Source organism: Oreochromis aureus, linkage group 14, assembly GCF_013358895.1.
Source record: "Oreochromis aureus strain Israel breed Guangdong linkage group 14, ZZ_aureus, whole genome shotgun sequence".
NCBI lineage: Eukaryota > Metazoa > Chordata > Actinopteri > Cichliformes > Cichlidae > Oreochromis > Oreochromis aureus.
In genome coordinates, this window is record NC_052955.1 from 13,699,014 (window position 1) to 13,722,552 (window position 23,539).

The 23,539-nt window shown below is 41.1% G+C and overlaps 2 protein-coding genes and 1 long non-coding RNA gene across 3 annotated transcripts; 1 reads left to right on the top strand and 2 right to left on the bottom strand.

Moving 5' to 3' along the window:
* Window positions 1-107: 107 nt before the first annotated feature.
* pih1d2 (PIH1 domain containing 2) lies at window positions 108-3,515 on the bottom strand. Its single transcript, XM_031759702.2, has 5 exons — window positions 3,074-3,515; window positions 1,331-1,457; window positions 1,017-1,256; window positions 610-881; window positions 108-464 (listed from the first exon to the last, which is right to left on the bottom strand). Exons 1-5 carry the CDS (start codon window positions 3,254-3,256, stop codon window positions 330-332), a joined length of 957 nt encoding a protein of 318 aa, XP_031615562.1. The 5' UTR covers window positions 3,257-3,515; the 3' UTR covers window positions 108-329.
* LOC120432835 lies at window positions 3,148-13,158 on the top strand. The gene is made up of 3 exons (XR_005608117.1): window positions 3,148-3,262; window positions 4,322-4,466; window positions 12,930-13,158. It is a non-coding gene; the product is annotated as an uncharacterized LOC120432835 (long non-coding RNA).
* Window positions 3,666-11,138, bottom strand: tmprss5 (transmembrane serine protease 5). Its single transcript, XM_039598078.1, has 13 exons — window positions 11,069-11,138; window positions 9,853-9,991; window positions 9,438-9,518; window positions 7,466-7,579; window positions 6,957-7,092; window positions 6,623-6,736; window positions 6,472-6,515; window positions 6,145-6,307; window positions 5,826-6,010; window positions 4,817-4,915; window positions 4,542-4,684; window positions 4,306-4,458; window positions 3,666-3,794 (listed from the first exon to the last, which is right to left on the bottom strand). The coding sequence occupies exons 1-13, from the start codon at window positions 11,069-11,071 to the stop codon at window positions 3,786-3,788; spliced, it is 1,383 nt and encodes a 460-aa protein (XP_039454012.1). The 5' UTR covers window positions 11,072-11,138; the 3' UTR covers window positions 3,666-3,785.
* Window positions 13,159-23,539: the final 10,381 nt, after the last annotated feature.

Below are 23,539 nucleotides of genomic sequence, written 5' to 3' on the forward strand. Positions count from 1 at the left end.
TTGAGGAGGGGGGTTAGAATTAAATTTGCTGCTGAGCCTCAGCCCACACAGCACAAAGGGACACTGTTACATATTTGTTTCACAAACATGTTGCTCTTGGAAATGGATCAATTTACACGCAAGCTGTTTATTGTTAGTTAACTTGAATTCTGAGGCAGAATACGGGTCCCTCCACAGCACAATGCGCTCTCAGTGCTTTTTTCTTCTTTTTTTTTTATTTGTACATTGCACAACAGGAGTTTTGTTGTTTTTGTTTGAGGCATTTTCAATGCCAGTGTTTAGCTAGCTTAACAAACACTGCACATTTGCTTCTTAATTAAGGATGATGGTCACAGCACATTCACTTTCAATGTAAGTCTTCTTTTCTTCTTATTAAAGATGGCAGACGCGGTGTCTTCGTTTACAGTTTTCGGGAAGTCCACAAGCAAATAGTAAAGATCCTCCACCTCCAGTAAGACGTCATCCTGCAGAGAAAAATACATCCAGTGTGCTACTAAGGCTCGCTACAGGTCGATTATGTATTTCTTATGACATCCAGCTACACACTGACACACACTGGATTCTAAAGTGCTTCGTTATAACTGTTCAAGGGAGTGTGTAACCACTAACCTTGGACACGCTCAGCTGGCACTCTGACATGGAGCAAACCATTGGCAGCTCCACCATCAGTTCCACGCTGTCAGGAACTCCTGCTGCATCAGTCTTCACCTCGAGTCGATTCTCTGGCTTCTGAGGCCCCACAGAAGCGGCGGAGATGACCTGGATCAAATCCTTCTTTATTTTCTCTGCAGGCCTACAGATAATTTGAGGAGCAGAGTCCTCTTGGTTTTCTGATTGTAGGGAGGAGATGTGCTGCAGGAGGGCAGCTGGTGTCTGACCGGCTGTAAAAAAAAAAAAAGGACTATGGATTATCAGGAAAATTGTTTTAGGAGGTGAAAGGAGAGTGGGTAAAGAGCACGGGTTCAACATAAAGTGCTTATCAAAGCTTGTCAGGGTTGACAGACTTATTGCATTACCTGTGTCGGGTTGTTTGGGGGCACTGGACAACTTCTGAAATCCAAGCCGGCGGTGCAACTCATCTGGGCTACTATTTGGGCTACTGTTGACAACTCTGTACTCCTGCGATAACGTCATCCCAAGCTGCTTCTGGGCAAAGCTCAGGGCCAGCATATAGACCTGGTTAATCTCTGCTTTGTTCTCCCTACTTTCCTGCAGCAACACAGGATTTAATGCCACATCCAGCACAGTATACCAGCCTGTAAAGGAAAAAGTATGACTTTCTTGCTTGTGTCATGTAATACAAATGGCAGGTCTGCAGCTTGACACACACCTTGATCTTCATTTGTGCCTGTTTCCAGTTTTCCAGTGTACACTGGTAAAAGCCTGCTGGGATCCTGAGGCGCAGGCACACATTTCCAGCTGCATATGTTGATGTACAGCAGGCCTTTCTTTGGTTTCTGTCACAGAAACACAGTGCTATCAAAAGGATCTGTCAAAACAAACTCAATTTCAAAGTTCTAAGTGGATAAAAGTCTAGCATCTTTGCAGAGTGAAGTAAAAGTCTGTGTTTCTCATGCAGCCTGTGTATTTTAGGATATATAAAGCAAGCACAGCTTACAGCTCCTCAGCAGAAATATTTTTAGGTTATTACTTTACTCTTGGTTGGATAAAAACAAGAAATGTGATGACAAAGCTTTCACAGCTTGTAATGGACTATACTAATTAATAGGGCTAGAAGTTATAATCCCTGTCAGTATAACACAGAACTGAGTGGGTTGGAGAAGCCATCTAGATGGGGTGTTTGCTGCTGACCATATGGGTATGTATCCATCAGCGCGACACATCATCAGCTTTGTACCCCAGCTTCATAGTGCATTTCCATAATTTCTCACAAGATGCCCTTAGCCAAAGCAGACCCACCACAGGCTGATCAGACCTGGGTGTATTTCACATGGCACCCACCAGTAATTTGGCAGGCCACACTGTCTCCTTCTGCTTCAGCCAGCCCCTGTGACTACTTTCTTTTGGCAACAGTGGCAAGCTTTTTGATTAACTTGTATTAGGCTGCCCTTCCTGATGCCTACTTCCTTCGTCAGTCTTACTGTGGAGCTGGCTGCGAAGCCCCTACAGCCCACTTCCACTGAATGGACCTCCACTTTCCAGCCTTGGTCCTCTCTCTCAGCTTGCTCATGCTTTCTTCTTGTCATATGCCTTATTGATTGCATCCTCCCAAGGGACAATCAGTTCTACAGTGAAGACAGACTGGCAGGAACTGGACCAGAGAACCAGACCTGGGTGCAGGTTGATTTCAAGTGTAAAGGTATATTTCAGGAAGATAGGGCTTGACATGCTGTTTCTCACCTTCCCAGATGAAGGTTGTTTGTTGCAGAAAGGTGGCTTTAACTTCTAATGAGTTGCAGTTAGTCTATACTCTCCTGACTAATAGCTACAGACAAGTTAGTTGGTTATGTCACCAACTATATCCTCCATGTGTTAGACTGCTTTTGCAGCCCACCCGGATGTGTTTGAGGGTTGCATACAAGGGACACACTGCTGGAGTGAGCAGAACATCATATGTGGGCTGTTTTGTTTTCATATTCCATAGCTCACTACATTTGATTTTTCTTCGTTTTATGCCTTCCCACATCATTCAGCAGCCTTGTTAAGGTTAGAGGACTGCTGTTGCACATTGAGTCGATTCCTGGCAGTCCCTCTCCTCCACCATCAGATGCCTGCATTACTTGGGTGAGCCTTTTGCAGAGTAAGTGCTGTTCCCAATCCAAATTCTCCTGTAATGTAATTCCTTGTACCAATGACAGGACCTGAGACACTGAATCATTTTTTTTAAAAATTTTTTTTTGATGATGGGTACTGAGCTGTATCCTAAATTTTCTGCTATTACAGTTAACTTTCCCTAATTTGTGTTTGAATTTAGAGTATTTATTTATGTTTTGGAGGAATAAAGGTGGGCTTCCTTTCTAGCTGAACCAAAGAATGTGCTGAGTAACACCTGTATGGACCACAGTATGGAGTGGGGCCTACACAGGAAGGAGCCTTCACGAATGAAACTCACCAGTATTTCAGTGCAGAGGCAGGAGTCCAGCTCGGGCGGTGCTCTGAATTCAGCTCCTTCCTTCAACTGTTTCTCTATAAGCGTACGGTAGGCTGCAGGGTCATTTTCAGAGAGATCATCCAGCATGGACCACAGTTTGCTCATCTGCTGCAAAACATCCTCTGTACTGCCAGTGGAGCACATGTTAAGGTAACTGTCGTACTTTTATTACCAACTCTAGCTAGTTAGCAGAAAAAGTTTGTGCGTCAGAAAACCAGCCGGTCAGCAGTGTCATAGAGGAGCATGTGTTATAGAAACACCTTAAATATCCGACAAATATGGAGCAGTATCACACAAATATTTAAAAAAACCAAACCAAAACAAAACAAAACAACTAATTACGTTCTGTAGCTCATTAGTTGTAATCGCTAACACTAGCTAGGCCAATGTTGTCAGTTGCCATAGAAACTATATGAAACGTAACACTGTTGCCACCAGGCGGTGAGATGCGGAACTGCGGCTCAGAAACCACACATGACAATAAGAAGCATAATTTATTTTCAATACATGAAAAACATAACGTAAAAATGCATGTTGATGTTTTCAGTCTGTCTTTATGTGTACATTATATAACTGACACGTAAAATAAAAAGTATCATGTATAACTGTAGTTTTCTAACGTTTCCACCAGTTTCATCAGAAGCTTCCTTCCTTTTGTTGTCATGAGCCCTCCTCAGTAATTCTGCAAAAATAAGGAAAGAATTAATATTAGAAATCGCTGTTCTGTTTTACAGTTTCCATCTCTATCCGGCTGAAAATACAAAATAAAAAAAAATAAAAAATTCAAATGGATGAAACTAATTAGCGCTTTCTGCAGTGTAGTGATATAAGAATTTATTGTAATATTTTAGATAAGTAAAAGTATTATCCCTGTAAAAAAGTATTCCATGATATGTAAATATCCTCCGTTCAAAGAGTTGTTATCAGCAGGGTACTTCTATAAAAACAAATGACCTATTTCACAGGCTTACTTTGATGCATTTCTCTCAACATAATGTTTTAAAACTGGCAAAAGTGGAGCTAACTTTTTAAAAATATATATATAATGAAATTATAATTAAGCTGATCATGTGTTTTGCGTGTATTTTTTAACTATCGAGATCAATAAAGAAGTATCGAATGATACTAAACCTCTGTGCTGTCCTGTAAATAGTTAGTTATTGTTCACTGTAGAATTAAAAGATGCTGTTTACCTCTATCATCTCGTAGATCCATCCCAAGAATTTGGCCACTTTGGTGTAAACTCCAGGATGATTGGGCTCAGCACACCCTGTTCCCCAGCTGACGACCCCCACCAGCCTCCATACGTTGTCATCCTGGCAAACCAGAGGGCCCCCACTGTCCCCCTGGAGAGGTAGGCCCAAACACTGCTCACTACAGCTACTCATAAAAGACAAGCTAAATCTAGTGGTCAAAACAAGCCTCTGACCTGACATGCGTCCACTTTTCCCTCTGTGTAGCCGGCACATAGCATCCGTGCTGTGATCTCTCCATTGTACATGCAGGAGCTGTTACATTTCTTTGTGCTTATTATTGGGACTGGCGCCTCTTTCAGGGTGTCGGGTGAATGAACTACGGGTGAAAGTTTCAATTTAGGACTGCTCCACTAACACACTTGGCTCACTCTGTCACCATTTGAGTATGGATTAGATTTGTAGCAGAGATGCATTTGTTTAAGAGCAGAGCAGTGTAGTAACATCTTACCCCCGTCGGGTTGTGTGTATCCCCATCCAGAAATCCAGCACTGTGTTCCTCCTGGAAGGTCATAGTCGTACTGAGGCAGGCAGATGGGCCTGATTGTGTCTAGTTAAAAGGAGGAATTTTGCCTCTTAATACATTTAAATAGTTACAAGAGACATTAAGTTGTACTGCAAATATGGTTGGATTCATAAGTCATGTTAAGAAGTGTTATAAAACCACCCTTCACTGAGACGTGTTTTACCACGTTTAGACTTCAGTGTTTGTCACGAGAAAGCTGTTTTCTCTTTAGTCTCTACGCTCATATCAAATCACAGCTGAAAAACAAGGAAGCTTTTATGATAGAGAAGCCAACTGTGGTCCTGTATACAACATAAAGAAAGTTGTCTCCCACTGAGATCAGAGCAAACAAAAAGGTAGCAGCCATACAAACTCACAGAATAACTTAAATATAACCGAATCTACATAAAATGCATTGTGTACAAAAATAGCCCTGTGTCTCTCTCATTGGATTCTATATGATGGCCTGGTTTTTTGTGTTTTGTTTTTTTTACACTGTACAGTATTTGCATATTCATGTATTCTGTCCTTTGGAAGCTACATCTGTAATTCGGTTCATTTTTATTTATGTGAATTCAAAACAATAGTCATTTCAAGGCTCCTTATGTTGTAAGGTAAAGAAGAAACAAAATTACAAAGACAGACCCAAAGATCCCTCAGGAGCCAGGAAGGAGAATAAATTTCAATGTCTCAAAACATCTGGAGGCGGTGCTTTAATTGTTGCTGAGACTGTAAGCTTATGTGTGAATCTTAACAGCTGATTCTGTGAGATGTTAAAGATATTGGGAGCCTTTTCATTTGAAGTGTATATCACTTGTTATGATTAGAAAAATTAGCATAGCAATAGCACTTATATTGTTTATGATAAATTGTTATTAGCATATGAAAAGGTAAACTGAAGCCAAAGTACTTTTTTTTTTTTTTTTTTTTTTTTAAGTGCTGCGATGAGACTGACCTGAGAAATTGAACGGGGTCCGCAGCTTCATCAGTGCTATATCGCTGTCGTGGGTCCTGTGGTTGTAGTTCTTGTTGTAGATGATCTTCTCCACCGCGTAGCCTGCATGCTGAGCCGTTTTAGCAGAGCTGCGGGTCACAATGCCAGCATAGACCACCCAGCTGGATATCTGAGGTAGCCTGTAGCTGACATTTGGGAAAAGAAAAGAGAGAGTAGATACTGATACTGCTACACTGGTACAGCTGTTAATGACTGATTATTATCCTTCATCGTGGCTGCAACCTCTGACCTTTAGTACTTGTCAGGTCAGCAGTCTTACTTGTGTACACAGTGGGCAGCTGTGACTACCCATTGACTGGTGATGATGGAGCCTCCGCAGGTGTGACGGTTGCTGTAGTAAAGGCTGACCTGCCAGGGCCACCTGCCCAGCGTGGCCTCCACGCCCCCGATTATCCTGGGTAGCTTTGCTCGTGTGCCACACTCTAAAGATCCATTCATCAAAACGAAACGAAATTGGGTTGGTCAGAAAGAGCAGCAGCAGACGCCATCATTCATCCTGCTCCGATATAAAGCTTTTGTACAAAAACACTACTGGCCTCTGTGCGAGGCGCAAACTCAAATTAAAAGTTAAGTTTAATTTGCTCACCAAAACACTGCAAAGCGATAACCTTCCCTGTGATACAACTCCTCCTAAATGAAAATAAATTGGGTAACTAATGATGCATAATTAATGTATTAGCGGACGCAATTTTCCCTGCACCATTATGAGTGTGATGTCCTCTGACAGATTGCCTTACCTGAACTGCCACATATTTTCCAGGCTGCTCTTTTGTTCTGAGGTAATTTGTATGAAGCCGTCAGTGTAGTTTGGCCCGATATCAGTAAGGTTCACTCCTTTATGCTTGGTCAGTCTGGTAAGGGAACATTTGAAAAATGGGTGGGAGCGAGTATTGAGATAATTTAGTCTCATGAGGTGTGAAGCAAGATTATAAATGAGGTATTAATAGATCATAAATAAGGTGAGCCTTCAGCCTAAAATTAAACCAAGTTTGAGAATGGGCTCTCAGCTTTTTTAAATGGTGCTATAAAGAAGCAGTGTGTGATCCTCGCAGGACTGCGAAAAAGCATCACCTCAGATAACCCAGCTGTCTGCAGACCAGTGTTCCCAGCGAAGAGTTCCACCTCTCATAGCATACTGGAAGCCAGGTGGGCAGCTTCCCCAGCTGGATCTCCAGGAGGGAGTTCTCAGGACTGATTCTGTAAAACACTGAACCTGATTGATTGAAAATCCCTCCAGAGACAAGCTCTCAGTCAACGTTAATGATCAAGCCTCTTCTATGAGTGGGAAATGATTAGGAAAACACAAGTATCTATGCTAATGTAGTCAGTAGAAACAGATCATTATGTGTGATGTTTTCATGTCGGTCAATGGGCATCTCTCAGGAGTGAAGAGAAGACAACAAGTAGCAGCTGCTGAATTTTAATTTTTGTTACTATTCAATTAAGAAACACTTCAGAGGTGACCCATGACCTGATATAATGAAGTACATACAATAAGCTAAGCAGCCACGCATTAACGTGCTGCATTATAATTCATAAAACAGTGAAAGAAACGCTACCACGAGGGAGTAAACACAGACCTTTCCGCGAGTCCGATGCGGAAATATCCTCCGTCACATTGCAGAAGGATGTCTCCTTTGTATCCCCAAGCCCCACTGGGCTTTGGGAGGACGATGGCCTCAGCAAAAGTTTGACTAAAAGTGGATTAAAAGAGATAATCTTTTAATCAGGCTGCAAAATGGGCAGCAAAACGTTGTTGATTTTTCCTAATATTACCAGATTATCTGAATGAGAACCCAAAACGGACCAGCGTCTGAGACAGCAATAAAATGTCATTAAATATTGTTCATTTCTATCTGCAAATCCAGCTAATTAGAAAACAGCTAATTAAAAAACAGATTCATTTTTCAAAATTTTCTCTATCTTAACTTGAATGTTGTCGCGTGTTTCCATCAAATTTGGGAAACTTCAATGCAGTAAATAAAAAATCTAAATTGGGGCAGCTGAGCCCAACATTGCCCTGATGTTTAGCTGGTGATTAAAGTAAGGCTCCAAAAACACAAACAATGAATAATACATTTGTCCATTAAAATTGTTTGACAGTCCATTAAATCCAAGAGGTCCTTATTTTTAAAAGTATCAGTTTGCTTACACCAGAAGCCTGATTTAGGGAAATATCATTTCAATGCAATGATTTGCCAAACAATAAAAATGTGTGTTTAACTACTAGCTGTACAAAGACGTGAAAAGTTTACATTTTCTTAAAATATATTCTCACTTTGATTTTAAAAGTTTTGATGAGAGCAACAAAACCCTGGAAAAGTTGTGGAAGACTAGATAAGAAAAAAGAAACTGGAGAGGAAGATCTCACAGCTGATTAGTTTAATGAGTAACATGATTGGGGATAAAAGAGCATTCCAGAGAGGCTGACTCTTTCAGAAGAAGAGAGACGGGTTCACAACAGCTTCAGTGTAATGATTCTCAGTCTAAAACTGCTAAGGACTTGAGGAATGAGGTATCTGCTGCACATAATATCATTAAAATTCAGAGAATCTAAATAAATGTATGGAAAAGGGTTAAACAAAAACAATCTTGAGTTGCTTGAACTGCATTAAAAGCTGGTTAAAATAAAAATCAGTGAATGGGCTCAGTAACACTCGGGTATCTGCAACTACAAGTTAAAAGATGAATGCCTCACGGTTCTCTGGGCCCGAGCTCATTCGAGATGGACTGAGGCAAATTCTGTGGAAAACTCTTTTGTAGTCTGACTAATTAAAAATCTGAGATTGTTTCTAAAAACCATTTTCCTCTGAGCTAAAGAGGAGAGGGACCAATGCACATCAATGCACAGCTAAAATGCCAGCATCTGTAATGGTATGGGGATCCATTAGTGGACATGACGTGCGTAAAAGGCACCGTTATTGCTGCGTGCAGAGAGGACTTAGAGGTTTTAGAGTAGCATATGCTGTCATGCAGCATAACAATGCAACAATGTGGTTTTCAGGTCAGATTTATGCGTGTTTCAGCAAGACAATGCCAACCCACATTCTACACATATTATAACGTTATGGCTCTGTGATAAGAGAGCAGCCAATTAAATCAACATTTAGCTACCAGGACTAAAGCTATTGGTCTCCTCGGTGTTGTTAACACAAAAGAAAATGATGCAGCCTGATCCCAAGTTTTCTGAAACATGCCCGAATAGTTTCTCCGTGTCAACATTAGATATTCAATTTTTGTAGGATTTGAAACTGCTGTTTAATTTGTTTTTGCGAGTATTGCATTCTGGTGTCATTTACAGCATTCCAACTAAAGATGTCTCTGTGAGCTTTTCAAAGCTTTGATAAGCAGCTTCTGCTGTATATTTATCAAGAAAATAATTGAACCTTTCAAATGCTAACATGGGATTCAATAAGCTCTGTCTAAATTTACATTGACCTTAAGATTCACAGGCGTTTGAGTATCTCAAACTGGGCCGTTTGCGCATTCATTTCCACTTCCTGTTTCTTACTCAGCTCATTTAGAGATTCTTTCACAGACACAATGACTCACCTAGAAACCAGACACCTACAACTAATCCTCCGAGAAGTCCGACTGCACACACCGCTGCCAGCAGCCTCACCAGCCTGTGAGCTAAAGCAACAGTTAATACTGGAGTTAATGCTTGTTGAGCTCCGATGGGAGCCGAGAGAAACTGTTAAATGTCAGCTGTTAGATATTGCACACAGATGCACAGCACAGACACAGTTAGATTTATTCAACACTAAATCTACAGGCTAGGCTTTCAGAAGAAAGCGCTGCTGTACATCTCGGCACTGCATTGCAGATGTTGTGCAACAGTACAAAGTCTCATTATTCCATTTAAAGCAACGTGTTAGTGTTTTTTTTTTTTTTGCACAAATGGAGCAAGATTGTTATTGAAGTCTGATGTCTGATGCCCATCGGGCGGTGCACTGCTGGAGCTTACCTTGAGTAGTAGACTGAAATCCTTTTAACCAGCCTTGCACTCCTTTGGCCCCTGCAACTCCTGCTGTTTTCTCAGAGTGAAAAGGATGACTGACAGCCACTGGGTTTTCAATCACTGATAATGTGTCTCCATCAAGACTCTGCAAGAACCCCAGTGGACATGTCAGACCTCAACTTCCATTTTATTCTTATTTTATAAAGTTTTGCTAAGTTTGCTTACTCAGGACAAAAACTGTGTTCTGACCATTTGCTCATCAGCAGGAGTCTGCCTGTCACGCTCTGTCTGTCAGGTTTATCTAAGAGGACATTTTTAACACTGACCGGTCCAGATGTGTGAAGTCAGAGTTGTACTGGTGTGTGTCACGTTTCTTCCTGGGTGATTAAAGTATAATGAGCATTGAACTACACTTCATAATATGAGGCTGCGTTTTCTGTTTGTATTTTCAGAGAATTTTTTTATTACTTTGATGTCTGAGCGTCTGTGTGTGTCTGTGTGTGATTGTGGAAGTAGCATCTGCTTCTAAAAGCAACATATTGAGAGCACTGCAGTAATTATAATAAAGCTCTCCATAAATGTGAGATGCAGACTTGGAATTATACAATTACAGCACACAGTCAGTCTAAATAAATCCCATACCATCTGCTGTCATGTAACACTGTGGTGTTTGACGCAAGCTAAACATGTAATTTTGGATATGTAGTTTTTGTAGTCCAGGACTGGGGGCGGTTTCAGAAATATAGATTTAGATAAACCTGTACTGTGCAAAGAAGCGTTGTCTATTTTAAGCATGACTGTGGCACAGTGAATTCTGGTTAAATTAAAACTTTTATCAAGCAACGATCAGCTCCATTTACCCCGGCAGAAAATGTTTGGATTAAACAGACGTTTTACCCTTGGTGCCCCTGATTGATACCATGGTGTTAGTGTTGGGCTTACGTTTACCTGGGGCTAAGGTGTCATTTCAGTTAGACTAATCTATGAGTAAACTTAAGACTGGTTTCAGAAAGTATCTTTGTGAGACCAGTCCCCGATTAGAAATTTCACACGACAGGTTAACAGGCACATTATTTAGAAAGAGAGGAAGCATTAGAAGGGGACAAACAGCTGTTTGGATCTAGGTGTAAAGAGGAGGTAACGGTTATGTTGTTGTCAGGCATGCATACATTAGACGTACATTAGGAAAGGTGTAGTGAATATCGAGTTCCCCTTTTCTTACCATGTTTTCCTTGCATACAGTCCTGAAGAAGAGTCAGCAGTGTCCGTGCTCATCTGTAGGCCTGCGCTCGTGGTGCAAAGGTCTGTCCCGCTCGCAGTCGATGCACCATTTGCCATTTAACAGAATGCAACTCTGGATTTTCCCTTCACAAAGAGACAATGAGGTCAGCAGCGGTGGCACAGAATGAAGCTGTTGTTTGTCCGGGGCGGGTGGGGGTCGTGGGGCCTGTGGAAGCAAGCTGAAACGGGTCTTTGTAGGAGGGGAGCATCTCCAGCGAGATGCGAGGTAACACTTTTCACCTGTGCCAAAAGATTGTCTATTTTCACCCGAGACACGTTATTACCTGGCAGTTTGTAGGTTCTGAGAAAAGGTCATTATTGGAGATTGTTGAAAAGTCTCATATCACGTCAATCCGCATGATTTGAAATCCAAAGCTATCATCTCAGCACTCAAGAACAAAATGAAGTCTGTTCTGTCTGCCTGCTGACAGATTAGACTTTCTCTTCTCTCTTCACTTTTCAACTGACACGCCGTCAATTTTTTTTCTTGTTTTTCTGTATTTTAAGCATCTTCTTTGTGTTATTAGGTGATTATAAGTGGCCCCAATGACTCGTTTATTCCAAAAATAGATGAAATAATTAACAGCGGTGATGAAGAAGACGTGAACTGTTTGAAGAGGGTGAGGAAATATCTCGAACTCGCTCGGAGAGGAGCTCAGAGCCCGCCATTAATTCATTTCCTGAAGAGACATTAAATTCCTATTCCGAGGATACGGTGAATTAGACTTGTGTAGCTAAAAGAGCATTTGATACAGGAGTTATTTATTTCTATCATTTGGATGGTGTGGGATTAGAGTCCAGGTGAATCGAACGACTGCCAGGAAGAAAATTCCTCCTCGTCTGACTGTCAAGGCCAAATCCAAAAGATGACCCACATCTACTCGGCTCATCTAACAGGTGTCATATGGAATTATTTGGAAATCAAACACAGAGAAATGAGCATAGCGGCAGCACCGTAAATTGCATGTAATGGAACCGCAGCTGAAATTCATATTGGTAGGGCTGTGAGGTTAATAATATTTGATGATATTAGCGTTGAGCTGAATTGTTCTATTGCAGACTCAAACAAGAGCAAGGAGAGCGTAGCTGCTGTTTGGTCATTTTCACAGGGATTTCATGTCTCCCTCTTCTGGTGAAATTTGTTTTCTCAGACAGCCGAGTAAACAGTGATTTATATAGCTGCCATTCACTTGTGAGAAACTGTTTGCGAAGATGAATGAAGCCATTTTCAGTCAGGGATATGCACCTGCATTTGTTTATGTGTTCTGTTTTCTTGCATGCATCCTCCTTTTTGTTTTTTTGCTTCTCCTGGTGCTACAATATGCAGTCTATGATCTAGCTGCAGTACGAAAATAGCTTCTGCTTTCATACTTTGCAGAAATTCTCCATGTGTTTTCTGGTTTTCTTTATACTGTCTTCTAACCTAATATAACAATATAACATATCATTTAATGGAAGTTTTCCATTGTTCCGGTTTTCCATGTTTGAAAGTAATAGACACATAGACATAGAATTTATTTAATCCCAAAGTGGGGAAACTCAGTAGCACAAGGGATGGTAAGAAAAGTGGATTAGAGCTATATTGGAAAAATAAAAATAGAAAGAAAAAAAATAGATAAATAAATAAGAAAAATGAGTGTACAAAAAAGCCAAAATACTATGCTGTGTGCAGATAATTACTGTATACACCCAGGTAATTATTGTTATTAGTATTATTTGTATATGTACATAAAGTGCAGTGGGAGTGATAATGATACACATGTATTTTAGCTAGTATTTATCCTGTGTGGATATTTTTACAGTCTGACTGCCGTCGGGATGAAGGACCTGCGATAGCGCTCTGTCCTGCACCATGACTGTGACAGTCTGCTGCTGAAGGAGCTGCTCAGGGTTTCCGCAGTCTCATGCAGGGGCTGAGAAGTGTTGCCCATAATGGACTTCAGCTTGGCTAACATCCTCCTCTCACCCACCTACTGTAAGTTATAATAATAATAATTTAAACAACAAGGAAAACAGTCTGGAAATACCTGTATGACGGCTTTCTTGTTTCTTTACTTGTATGGATCGTGTTAAGAGCACAAAGAGCAAACTGTCAGATTCCAGTTGAGGTGTTGTTGTAGCTCTGTGTTCTGTTTTTGCTGGTCGTGTCTAATGTATCAGTAGTTGTTAAGAAGGGAAAAGCGTGGCCGTTAACTTTGATAATGGCAAAGTCGTTAAGAACATTTGTGAAGCGAACATGCGATCTGATCTGATGCTTGACAGAAATGTTTCAAACCAACCTCCTAATATGCTGAGGGATCATTTTCTTTATCCAGAATCCATTGTTCTGCCACCAGACGCATGCTTTGCCATCAGGATATATTAAGTTGATATGTAGATTTTTTTTTAAAATGACTTTATTCCATTTTTTAAATTCTTTTCTTTTAACTGTGAGGTTTTGCTGTTACAGTTGCTTCTGTTATCTCGAATCTCAAAAGATTCTTCTTCATCTTCCGGCTGCTCCCTGTTTTCTGCCTGAATATTACCTTATCCCTTTCATCCTCTTTGTCACACCAACCTGTCCTTCTTCACTTCATCCATGAATCCCATCTTCCTTTTGCATCCATATTCAACATCCTTTACCCAGTATATCCACTATCCCTCCTCTGTTCCTGTCCAAACCATCTCAACCTTTCCTCTAACTTTGTGTTTTTTAAACTGCTCCACCTCAGCTGGCCATTCTGGTCACTCTCATCAAAAACCCTCTCATCTTCAGCTCCGCCACCTGTCGACTTGTTAGCACCATTGTCTCCAAACCATACATCATAGCAGGTCTCGCTACCATCTTGGAAACCTGCCCTTTCTCTCTTCTGTCACAAATCACCTCTGACATTCATCTCCACCCACTCCACCCTGCCAGCACTCTCTTCTTCACCTCTCTTATGTGCTTTCTGTTACTTCGGATGGACCTTCACTCCCTCTGCTCGTTCCATCTTCGCCCTTCCACCTACTCCCTCTCATTCACACACGTATTCTGCCTTGTTTCTACTTACTTTCATTTTTATTCTCTTCGGTGCATACCTCCACCTCTTCAGGCTTGCTCCACCTGTTCTCTACACTCACTATAGATCGCAGTGTCATCTCCAAATGTCATAGTCCACAGAGGCGTCCGCCTGACCTCATCTGTCAACCTGTCCATCACCACTACAAACAAGAAGGGACTCAGAGACGCTCCCTAATGTAATCCCACCACCACCTTGGACCCATCTGTCACTCCAACTGGATTGTCCCAATGTCCCGCACCAACTTCAAATACTTCACTGCTACTCCTGATTTCCACAGTAGTACCACACTTCCTCTCTTGACACCTCATCATGTTTTTTCTTGATCCACAAAGACAAAGTGCAAGTCCAAGTTTATCCATTTTTGTTAAACTTTTGTAACAGTTAGTCAAGACATGATAATAAATGGGAAACACGCCTCTGATAAACAGATATGTTATTATAAAAATATAATCTCAATCACCAAAAATTAAAGCTTCAAAGTGATATGAAGCTGAATCAACTTTCCTTTTTAAAACTATTTAAAAAATAATGATAATAACAGTAATAATAAACACCATAATGGTTGGATTTATGTCTCAGTTGTCATATAAACACCTCGACCACCACAAAACTAGATCAATAACGGATCATGACAACCTGGGTAGAACCTGGCTCATGCATCTCTCCATCAGGAATTTAAATTTATTAAGACCCCCTCACCCCCACCAATGCGCCCACAACAATAACAGTAGTCCCAGTGTTGACCACATTCATTCATTTATTCATGTATCACAGTGTGAGGCTCCACTGTGAGGACGCTGGCTGCTGCCCAGTTTGGAGCTGCGTCTATCTCTCTCTCCGCTCTGAAGGGGTGGGGGTTGTCTTTCTGCTCGGTGCACTGAGATTTGATCAGCTCCACTCTTATCTCAGCCATTAGTATGTGTGCCTCTGTCCAATGTCCAGACCTTGAACATCAGATGCGGTCCCTCGGTCCCCACTCGGAAATCCCACAGTAGGCTCTAACTGAGTAGAAGAGAGGGATTGCTTTTTTTTGTTTGTTTTTCAAGGTTTGGGCAGCTTTTGTCTCAACTGCTTCCCCCCCCCGAAGTCCAGCCTACCAAGGCATTTAAAAACAAACTGTTTATGTGGGCTGTCAAGAGTGCTGTGCCAATAATGCTTTTGGCTGTGACCCCTCAGCAGAGACAGACATTAAAGGTTGGAGTGCTCACAGATCCAGGAAGGGAAGTGTGGAGCTTGTTAAGGACACAATCCAAAATGCAGTGGTGTGTGTGTGTGTGTGTGTGTGTGTGTGCATTAAACACACCTCCACAGATCTGTCAGGCACTTCCTGATTAACACCACCTGCCACATTTCCAGTGTGTACCTTTGTGTTTTGTTCTTAAAGTAAGACTTATTTAAAGGAGCAGAGATAAATGAGAAAATTTATATCACTCTGTCTGTCAGATAAATGGGAGGCTAAAAATAGGAGACAGTGAGATTGGCTCCACATAAAGACTGGAAACAACGGCGAGAAATTGTAAACCTGGCTTTCTTTCCAAAATCTTCCTCCGTGCATTACAAAAATAGCATGTTTTATCTTTAAAACTTTTGGAAGCAGTATATAAAGCTTTTATAGATGCGGTAATAATCTAGTTGTGCAGAAAGGTGACAAATTGGTCCAAAGTCTCCTTCAACTGGATTAAGATCTGGTGACTGAGAAAAGCATAGCACGTCATTCACATCGTTTCATACTCACCACACCATTCAGTTGCCCCTCTTATTCTTTGACAGGGAACATTGTCGTCACTCAGGTGATCACTCAGAACAGTGTTGTACTGATTTGGGGTCAGGTTTTTTCCTGGGTATCTTATAACTAAGAATCTTGCTATGAGGATGAAATAAAGAAAGACAGAACATGAATGAATCATTGATTTTACAGAATACATGGATCTTTACACAAATTTTGCATCTACAGTATGCAGAAATGTGTAGCATCGAGGCAGAATGATAAGAAGGCAGAAAAGAGAAGAAAATTGGACTATCTGGTAAAATAGGCACATTAATTCAGATTTCTCCAATTTTGTAAAAAGAAAAAAAGGAGACAGGTTTTCTTATAAGCCTGGAGCTTCATGCAGTTATTCAGCCAGCATTTGAGATGATGGAGCAGTCTTTTTCCACTTGAACAGCAAAGTAGGGTGGAAGAAGCCTCAGCTAAACATGGCAGTCGCAGGGGTAGGATCAGTAAGTGTGCCACATGCATCTGAGAGGGCCTAAAAAACACGGGCCAAAAAATCCTCCTCCTGCAGACAGGTCCAAAGCATCGGGCTCTGCGGGGGCATCAAATGAATATATTCAGAAATTACTGAACTGAACCTTAACTTTGCTAAAGCATGCCTGTTGGCTCTGTGCGTCTGCAGTGTCATAGCACAATCACATGTTGCCACTGTAAGCCGCACAGGTAATGAGGCAGCACGAGGTGAGGGCAGGGTTTTAAATCCCCAGTGGCCACACACACACACACTCACTCTGACTGTCAGCTTTTCGCTCCCTCTGTGCTTCGATAATTGTACTGCTCTACTGGCTGCCAGTGAGCTCTGCCTTCTGTGGAGCAGTAAATCCTCTGAGCTCTGAGCCCTTCCCGCAGCCAGAGCTGGATGTGAACTGTAGTAACACACTGCCCTCTTGTGATAGAGTTGAAGACCTCCATTTAGGATCCACTGAGGATAAGCTTGCAGTTAAATCAACATAAAAGCTGGATTAATTCTTGTGTAAAGTAATATCCGTATGCGAAGTGATAATAAATGCAAGGAGATTACTTTCTCAGTCTGATTCCTTGGCCTCTCCTGTATATTAAATGTGTAGGAAGTCACAGTAGGAATGCCACACGCTCCTTTATAAAGCTCCAGTGTCTGTGGCTTTTATAGTTACATTTCAGATTTGAGGTTTTGTTGTGCAACATATTGTAATTACAGAACAATGCATTTATGACAGGTCTAAGCATGAGTATGGCCTCATCATGCTCTCTAAATGGTATGCAGCGTGCAGTCTGTATTGAAAGTGGCAGGATGAATAAATAGCTGTCATGTATGTGTTTGTATCTTGTCTTGTAGAGGCTAATGATAGTGAGAGTGGGTAAAAGCAGAGATGCTCCTCACCAGATGGCGGGTAATGCGGTTTGCTTTAGCTGCCCACCACGCTCACTCTAATTAAACAGAGGAGATTACATTAACACTGCTCCCACTCAATCTGCTCCTCCACTGAGCGTGGCCTTGGACTGACGACGGAGGTGGAGGGGTTAGGGAGGTGATTGTCATTTTTTTTTTTTCTTTTTTTCCGAGGCAAACTTGTGCATTTGCTTTTAAAGCTAAATTATTTTCCAGGAAATTAAAGTTAGATAAGGTTAGAAAGACCAGATTCAGAGAGGAAAAAATAAAAACATCCACCTGTTACCCATGAGCAAGGCAGTCAGACAGACCCATCTGCTCTTCTGAAATGGAAAACAAAACTAATAACCACTGAATGAACCATAAAGCATATTATAAACATAATACAGACATTTTTAATGGAATAAAATCATTTTAAATATTTAAATCCAGTCAGTACCTGAATTAATAAAAGAAGATTAAGTACTAATAAAATTACACATGGTCGTCTCTTCTAAAATTGCAGTTTGATTTACTAATTGAGGTTATTTGATCGCCCATTGGTAGCTGAACTTTCTGATAATGCACCTGGCTGTAAATTTCGAAAAGGGTTTGTTTACGTTAGTGTCTCTCAACTTTCAATTTCTTCTCAAAAACATTTATTCCAGTATTTTAATAGTACCACTTTAATGTGCATGTCATTCATAAGTAACTGGACATCCAACAGAAAGTCTAAAAGTTTCTCGTGCAGTTGTTTCTGCATTAATTCATGAACAACAGAGTTCACACGTGGCACAGAGCTGATTCATGTGGAGCTGTCTGTCAGTTAGGAGCGGTGAACCAAATAACAAAGTAAATCAAGCAATTTACCTGAGGTATATCGAAGGTAGCTGGTTTTCCAGCAGCTGGTTTCAGTCAAGAAAGCAGGAGTATGCAGGAAAACTAAAAAATGACAAATGAGCTGGTAGATGGAGGATAACCAGTCTTGAGGATGTTTAAAAAAAAAGAAGGAGCCAACACCCTCAGAAAAAAACTGGCTCATCCCAAGGACGAAACACCCAGCACTATCTAAACAGCTTATCATATGCCGTGTAGAGAGAAATCCTCGGACTTATACATAGGAGAAATTAAACAGTTACTCCACAAAAGCATGGGACAGCATAGATGACTCTGCAACAGTCAGCTGTACACCTGGACCTAAAGGACAAAGACGTCTTTGGAAGATGGCAATCTTGAAATTTGGACCAAGAGGACTGATGATGACAGACTACTAAAGAAGGCCATCTATGTCCACTGTGAATGACCATTATTGAACAGAGGTGATGGCTTATGGTTCCCTTCCCAGGCGCTTCAGCTTCCACTCACACCTTGCCTCAGGTGACCTCAATGGGTCACATGATGGATCGGGCAAAGTCACAGTGGTTTCAGCACTGTTGATTCCTCCTGTTCATTTCTGGTTTTTGAATTTATCAGTAAGAGAATCACAATCATCATCATCTCAGTATAAGAAATAATACCATTAATGTAAGGACTCACAAATGTCAGGAAATACCTGGAGGGAGACTGATGAAACTAGTCGAATGGATGCGATTGAATGTTGAAAGAAGTGGAAAAACTAGAGGGACAAATACTTTTAGCCCTGAAAAAAAAGCTAATAGAAAAAAATATTTTTCTATCAGCTGGCACCACATGTGAAACTTACAGTAATTACGGTAACGGTAATTGGAGCACACTTGAGCATAAATGTGGACAACGATGCGAGCCCTTATGTAGGTTACATCGTAGACTCTAAGGCTCCTCACAGAAGTCCAAATCAGGCATCAGCCCCTGGTGATGGTAATGAACCATGCTTTTTTTCCACACTTTGGCTTCCACTCTGTCCTGGTCGTTGTGTCCTTGGGCAAGACACTTTACCCTACCGCCTACTGGTGTTGGCCAGAGGGGCCGATGGCGCAATATGGCAGCCTCGCCTCTGTCAGTCTGCCCCAGGGCAGCTGTGGCTACAACAGTAGCTTGCCTCCACCAGTGTGTGAATGTGAGAGTGAATGAATCGTGGCATTGTAAAGCGCTTTGGGTGCCTTGAAAAGCGCTATATGAAATCCAATCCATTATTCTTATTATTATTATTATTATTATCATTATTATATGATGACTCACATGTGGACCTTGACTAGGGGTTAAATACCTCGGACTCTCCGCAATTTGTTTGTAGAACGCAAGAAACCTTGCGAGATGTGAAACGTCTTTACAAACCTAAACAAGTCCAGTTGCCTTCTTTTTTTGATTAACAATGATTAACAGATCACTTAAAGACCCTAACCTCAGAGCATTCACAACAAGATGCAAACCACTGTGTACGCCTGAAAAACAGAAAAACTAGATGGAGTTGGCAAAAACACACGAAGAAACCAGCACAGACCTGGAAAATCATCAACCCCTGTCAGAATGATGGAAAGTGAAAAGTTTGGAGGGAAAAAATGGCAACAGCTCATGACAAAAAAATGTCATCGATCAAACGCTGTACGTTTGCTATTGTTTGGGCATGTATGGTTAGTAGTGGAACTGCCACACTGGCATTTATTGATGTGTTCACTGCTGATGCAAGCAAAAGATAAAAGGTCTTTACAGGATAGTCCTGAGTACTCGGGCACAGTCAAAGGTACCACAACTCATTAAACAACAATTCAGCAATCAAAAGTTTTCAAGGTCAAGAGGTCAAGCCAAGTCAGTGCCTTGATCTCAGTCCGATTTAGCTGTATTCTCCTGTATTCCACTAAAGGCAGAAAGACCCAACAGTTAGCACGAGATGAAAATAGAAACCCTGGAAGAGCATCACCAGAGAAAACAGTTTATTAATATCATAAGATTTATTTATCTTAGTGATTAGATAAAAAATCTGTTTTTTTTTAAAAGAGAGCCTTGACCAAAAGAATAGCAGACAATGTAATGATTTTAATAGGCAAAGACGCAAATGCAACTATCACACTACATAAAACACAATATCCAGATCTCCTGCCATAAAAGATAAAGGCTGAAACGGTTACAGTTTGAAAGCTATTTCTTGTTGACGGGTTGCCAGTCCATGACAGGGCTACCACAAAGAGAGACACAATAATTCACTCACCCTCACTACCGATTTGGAATCATCATTTATCCTAACATGCATGTCTTTGGCCTGAGGAAACAGGCACAGGAAGAATATGTAAAGTTCTCTGGAAAAGGCCTCTGGCTAACCACTGCACTACCGTTCAATTTGCTATCCCACACAGTTCTTTTTACAGAGGACTGTCTGCAGTCCTGTGAAAAACTAAGCACACAACATCATTCAGTAGCTTGCAGAACCACCTTTAGCAGCAATAACTTGAAGTAATCGTTTTCTGTATGACTTTATCATTTTCTCACGTTGCCGTGGATGAATTTTGAGCCACTCTTCTTACAGCCTTGAAGTTTGCAGCCAAAGTGCTTCAATCAGGCTGAAGTTTGAACTTTGGCTGGGACATTGCAAGACCTTGATTCTTTTCTTTTTCATTGTGTTGTTGTGCGACTCGCTTGGGACAAGCTTTAGCTGTTGGACAGACTGCTTCATATTTGACTCTAGAATATTTTGGTGTACAGAGGACTTCATGGTCGACTTAATGCGTGCAAGGTGCCATGGCTGCAAAACAAGCCTGAATAATGCTCTGCTTTACATCTGAGGTGTTTGTGCTGATATGCTGTGTTTGCTTTTGCCAAAGTGTTGCTGTGCGTTATGGTCAAAGATCACCACTTTGGTCTTCTCAGTCTAAAGGACATTGTTCCAGAAGTCTCCTGGTTTGTTCAGATGTAACTTTGCAAACCTCGGCTGAGCCGTTGTGTTATTTTTATAGAGAATTTGCTGAGATGTCCACTGCTGAGAATATTGATGCATTGTGTTAACCCACTCCTAGGTGCTCCAGACCAGCAAACTGTCAAAAGTCTGCTTTTATAGAGGTGGTCACACTTGCTGGTGACCAGTCATCAGCACCTGGATGCTGCTTACAGTCTTAATTCCTATGAAATCATTGAGAGTGCTTCACAGAGACTTCACAGAGTCACGTGAAGACTGTCCTTTTCACATGACTGTAGATGGATATAAACTCCGATTAAAGCTTGAACATGGTACCTTCAAACTGAATGCACTGACAATCAGAGCCCAAGAAAAAGAACAAGATAGTTAGCCCAAATACTTATAAACTGGTCTGTATGTCTACAATAAGTGAGCAGTTAAGTTAAAGAGAGTTATGATTACTCTTTAGCCTGAATTAAGATTGAGATATCCATCAGATGAAATTCTTTCACCAGAAAAACAAACCAAAGAAACACTGTATAACATGTATCTTTATTTCATCAGTAATATACATACACATCCTAAGGTTTCCTCTAGTCAGTGGAAAGTAATGAACACCGCAATGTACTGTAGCTTATATGAAACTTAAAATATCCCTGAGTGAGCTGAAAAAACGCAGAGCACTAGAAAATAAGAGTGTTGTGATCATTATAGAGTGGAACAGTAAACACTGCAAGCTGGAATTTAGCTGACCGGATTGAAGTCATATAGCTTTAAAATAGATTACACAATAAAACATTCACAGCCTACTCAGAGGGAACTTTATGAGAAACTGAGGAACATTGGCACGGTAACCTGTTAAGCCCCAAACCATCAGGCGAGCAGAAAAAAAACCCAGAGAAATGTACAGTAAATTCTGCCAGTACCTTTAATTATGAGGTCGCATTTTCACCGTGCTGTGCAGACCTGATATATGGACGTCTTTCACATCTGGGATGAAACACAGGCCAGCTGTGGCTCTGGCGGAGCGCCATCGGAGGTCACCACAGGGCCTGGAGTGACTCCAGCTGTTTGCAAGTAGTCCAGATGATATATAAACTCTATAAACAGCTTGAGACTGTGAAAGTTTGTGGCAGGAGCCAATAAACCGTTAAGAGGGATCAGCAGCATTGTCTCAGCGTAGATGGTAGCCCGGGCTCTGTAACTGTGCTGAAAACTGAAACGTTCAGAGGGTTGAATTAGGACATCAGAGACTGGAGAGAGAGAGAGAGAGAGAGGAGAGACCATGCTGCAGTAATTCCCAAGGGATATGTGAGAGTACTTGAAAATTAAAGCTCAGCTGATCTGTAGCATTTTAACACCACTAGCTGCATGTGATGTAACATGAAACCAATTAGCAAAAATAATAAACAAACATTTGAAATGTTAAATGAATAAAATGGTTAGCTGTGGGTACGCTTAAATGGTGAAAATTTGTTTGATGATCTTCACACTTTCATAAAACTCATGAAACTGGTTGTTTCTAGGATTACAATGCCCCAGCTGATATTACCCAAGCTTGACTCACTTGAACACCTTGTGAGATATTTTTGGTTTGACACACAGCACTCCCTAGTACTGTGCACTAAAAACTAGGTGAGGGAACATATTTTGCAATGATGATGTTTCATCCCGGGACGCACGGCGGTGTAGTGATTAGCCTCGTTGCCTGTGACAGTAAATGGTTGTCTGTCCAGGGTGTACCCTGCTTCTCGCCCTACCTCAGCTGGGCTCCAATGCTCCCACGATCCTAAACTGGCGAAGCAGAAGTGTTTGCATGAAGAAAGATCCCCCTAGCAGAAAACCAGAAATATAGCATGCACTTATGACTTTCTGACAGCGTGTAACAGCCCAACAGCTTATGACCTCTGTTTATTCCTTTAATTTGTCACCCATGTTTAAGCCAAACCAACCCAACCAAAAGTTTGTTCCAACCAAAAGTTGTAGTCAAATAAATGTATTAAATCGTGTCTGTTCATGAGCCACATGCTGCCCCGCTGGGCCAGAATATTAAAACTGCTGCACAAGATTGAGCTGAAAAGTAAAGAAGTAAAATTTCACTCTGTAAACGTCCATATTCACAAGTTTTTCCACATTTTGTCAGGTTTTTTTACATTACGGAGAAACACTACTGCTGTGCTTAAAACATATGCATCAACAAAGCATGAAATGAACAATTTGATCCTTTCTTTGTGTGTGTGTGTGTGTGTGTGTGAAATGCCGTCCTTTCTGCTACAAAATAGTGGAATCTGCAATAAAAACCTAAACTAAACTCAAATAGAGTAGTCCATCAGTTACCAGTGTAGACACTGCTTCTTAACTTCAAAGAAAACAATTCTGTTAATGTGTAAAATGAATTCAAATCACCCCTCTTTTTCTTCCATTTTTTTTTTTTTTTTTGT

Coding starts and splice junctions, on each gene's coding strand:
- tmprss5 (XM_039598078.1), bottom strand. Junction 6,308..6,471: donor TATCGCTTTGCAGTGTTTTG/GTGAGCAAATTA, acceptor ATGGATCTTTAG/AGTGTGGCACACGAGCAAAG. Junction 4,685..4,816: donor ATACACACAACCCGACGGGG/GTAAGATGTTAC, acceptor TTTCACCCGTAG/TTCATTCACCCGACACCCTG.
- pih1d2 (XM_031759702.2), bottom strand. CDS start 3,256: ATGTGCTCCACTGGCAGTACAGAGGATGTTTTGCAGCAGATGAGCAAA. Junction 1,257..1,330: donor AGGCACAAATGAAGATCAAG/GTGTGTGTCAAG, acceptor TTTCCTTTACAG/GCTGGTATACTGTGCTGGAT. Junction 882..1,016: donor CCCCAAACAACCCGACACAG/GTAATGCAATAA, acceptor TTTTTTTTACAG/CCGGTCAGACACCAGCTGCC.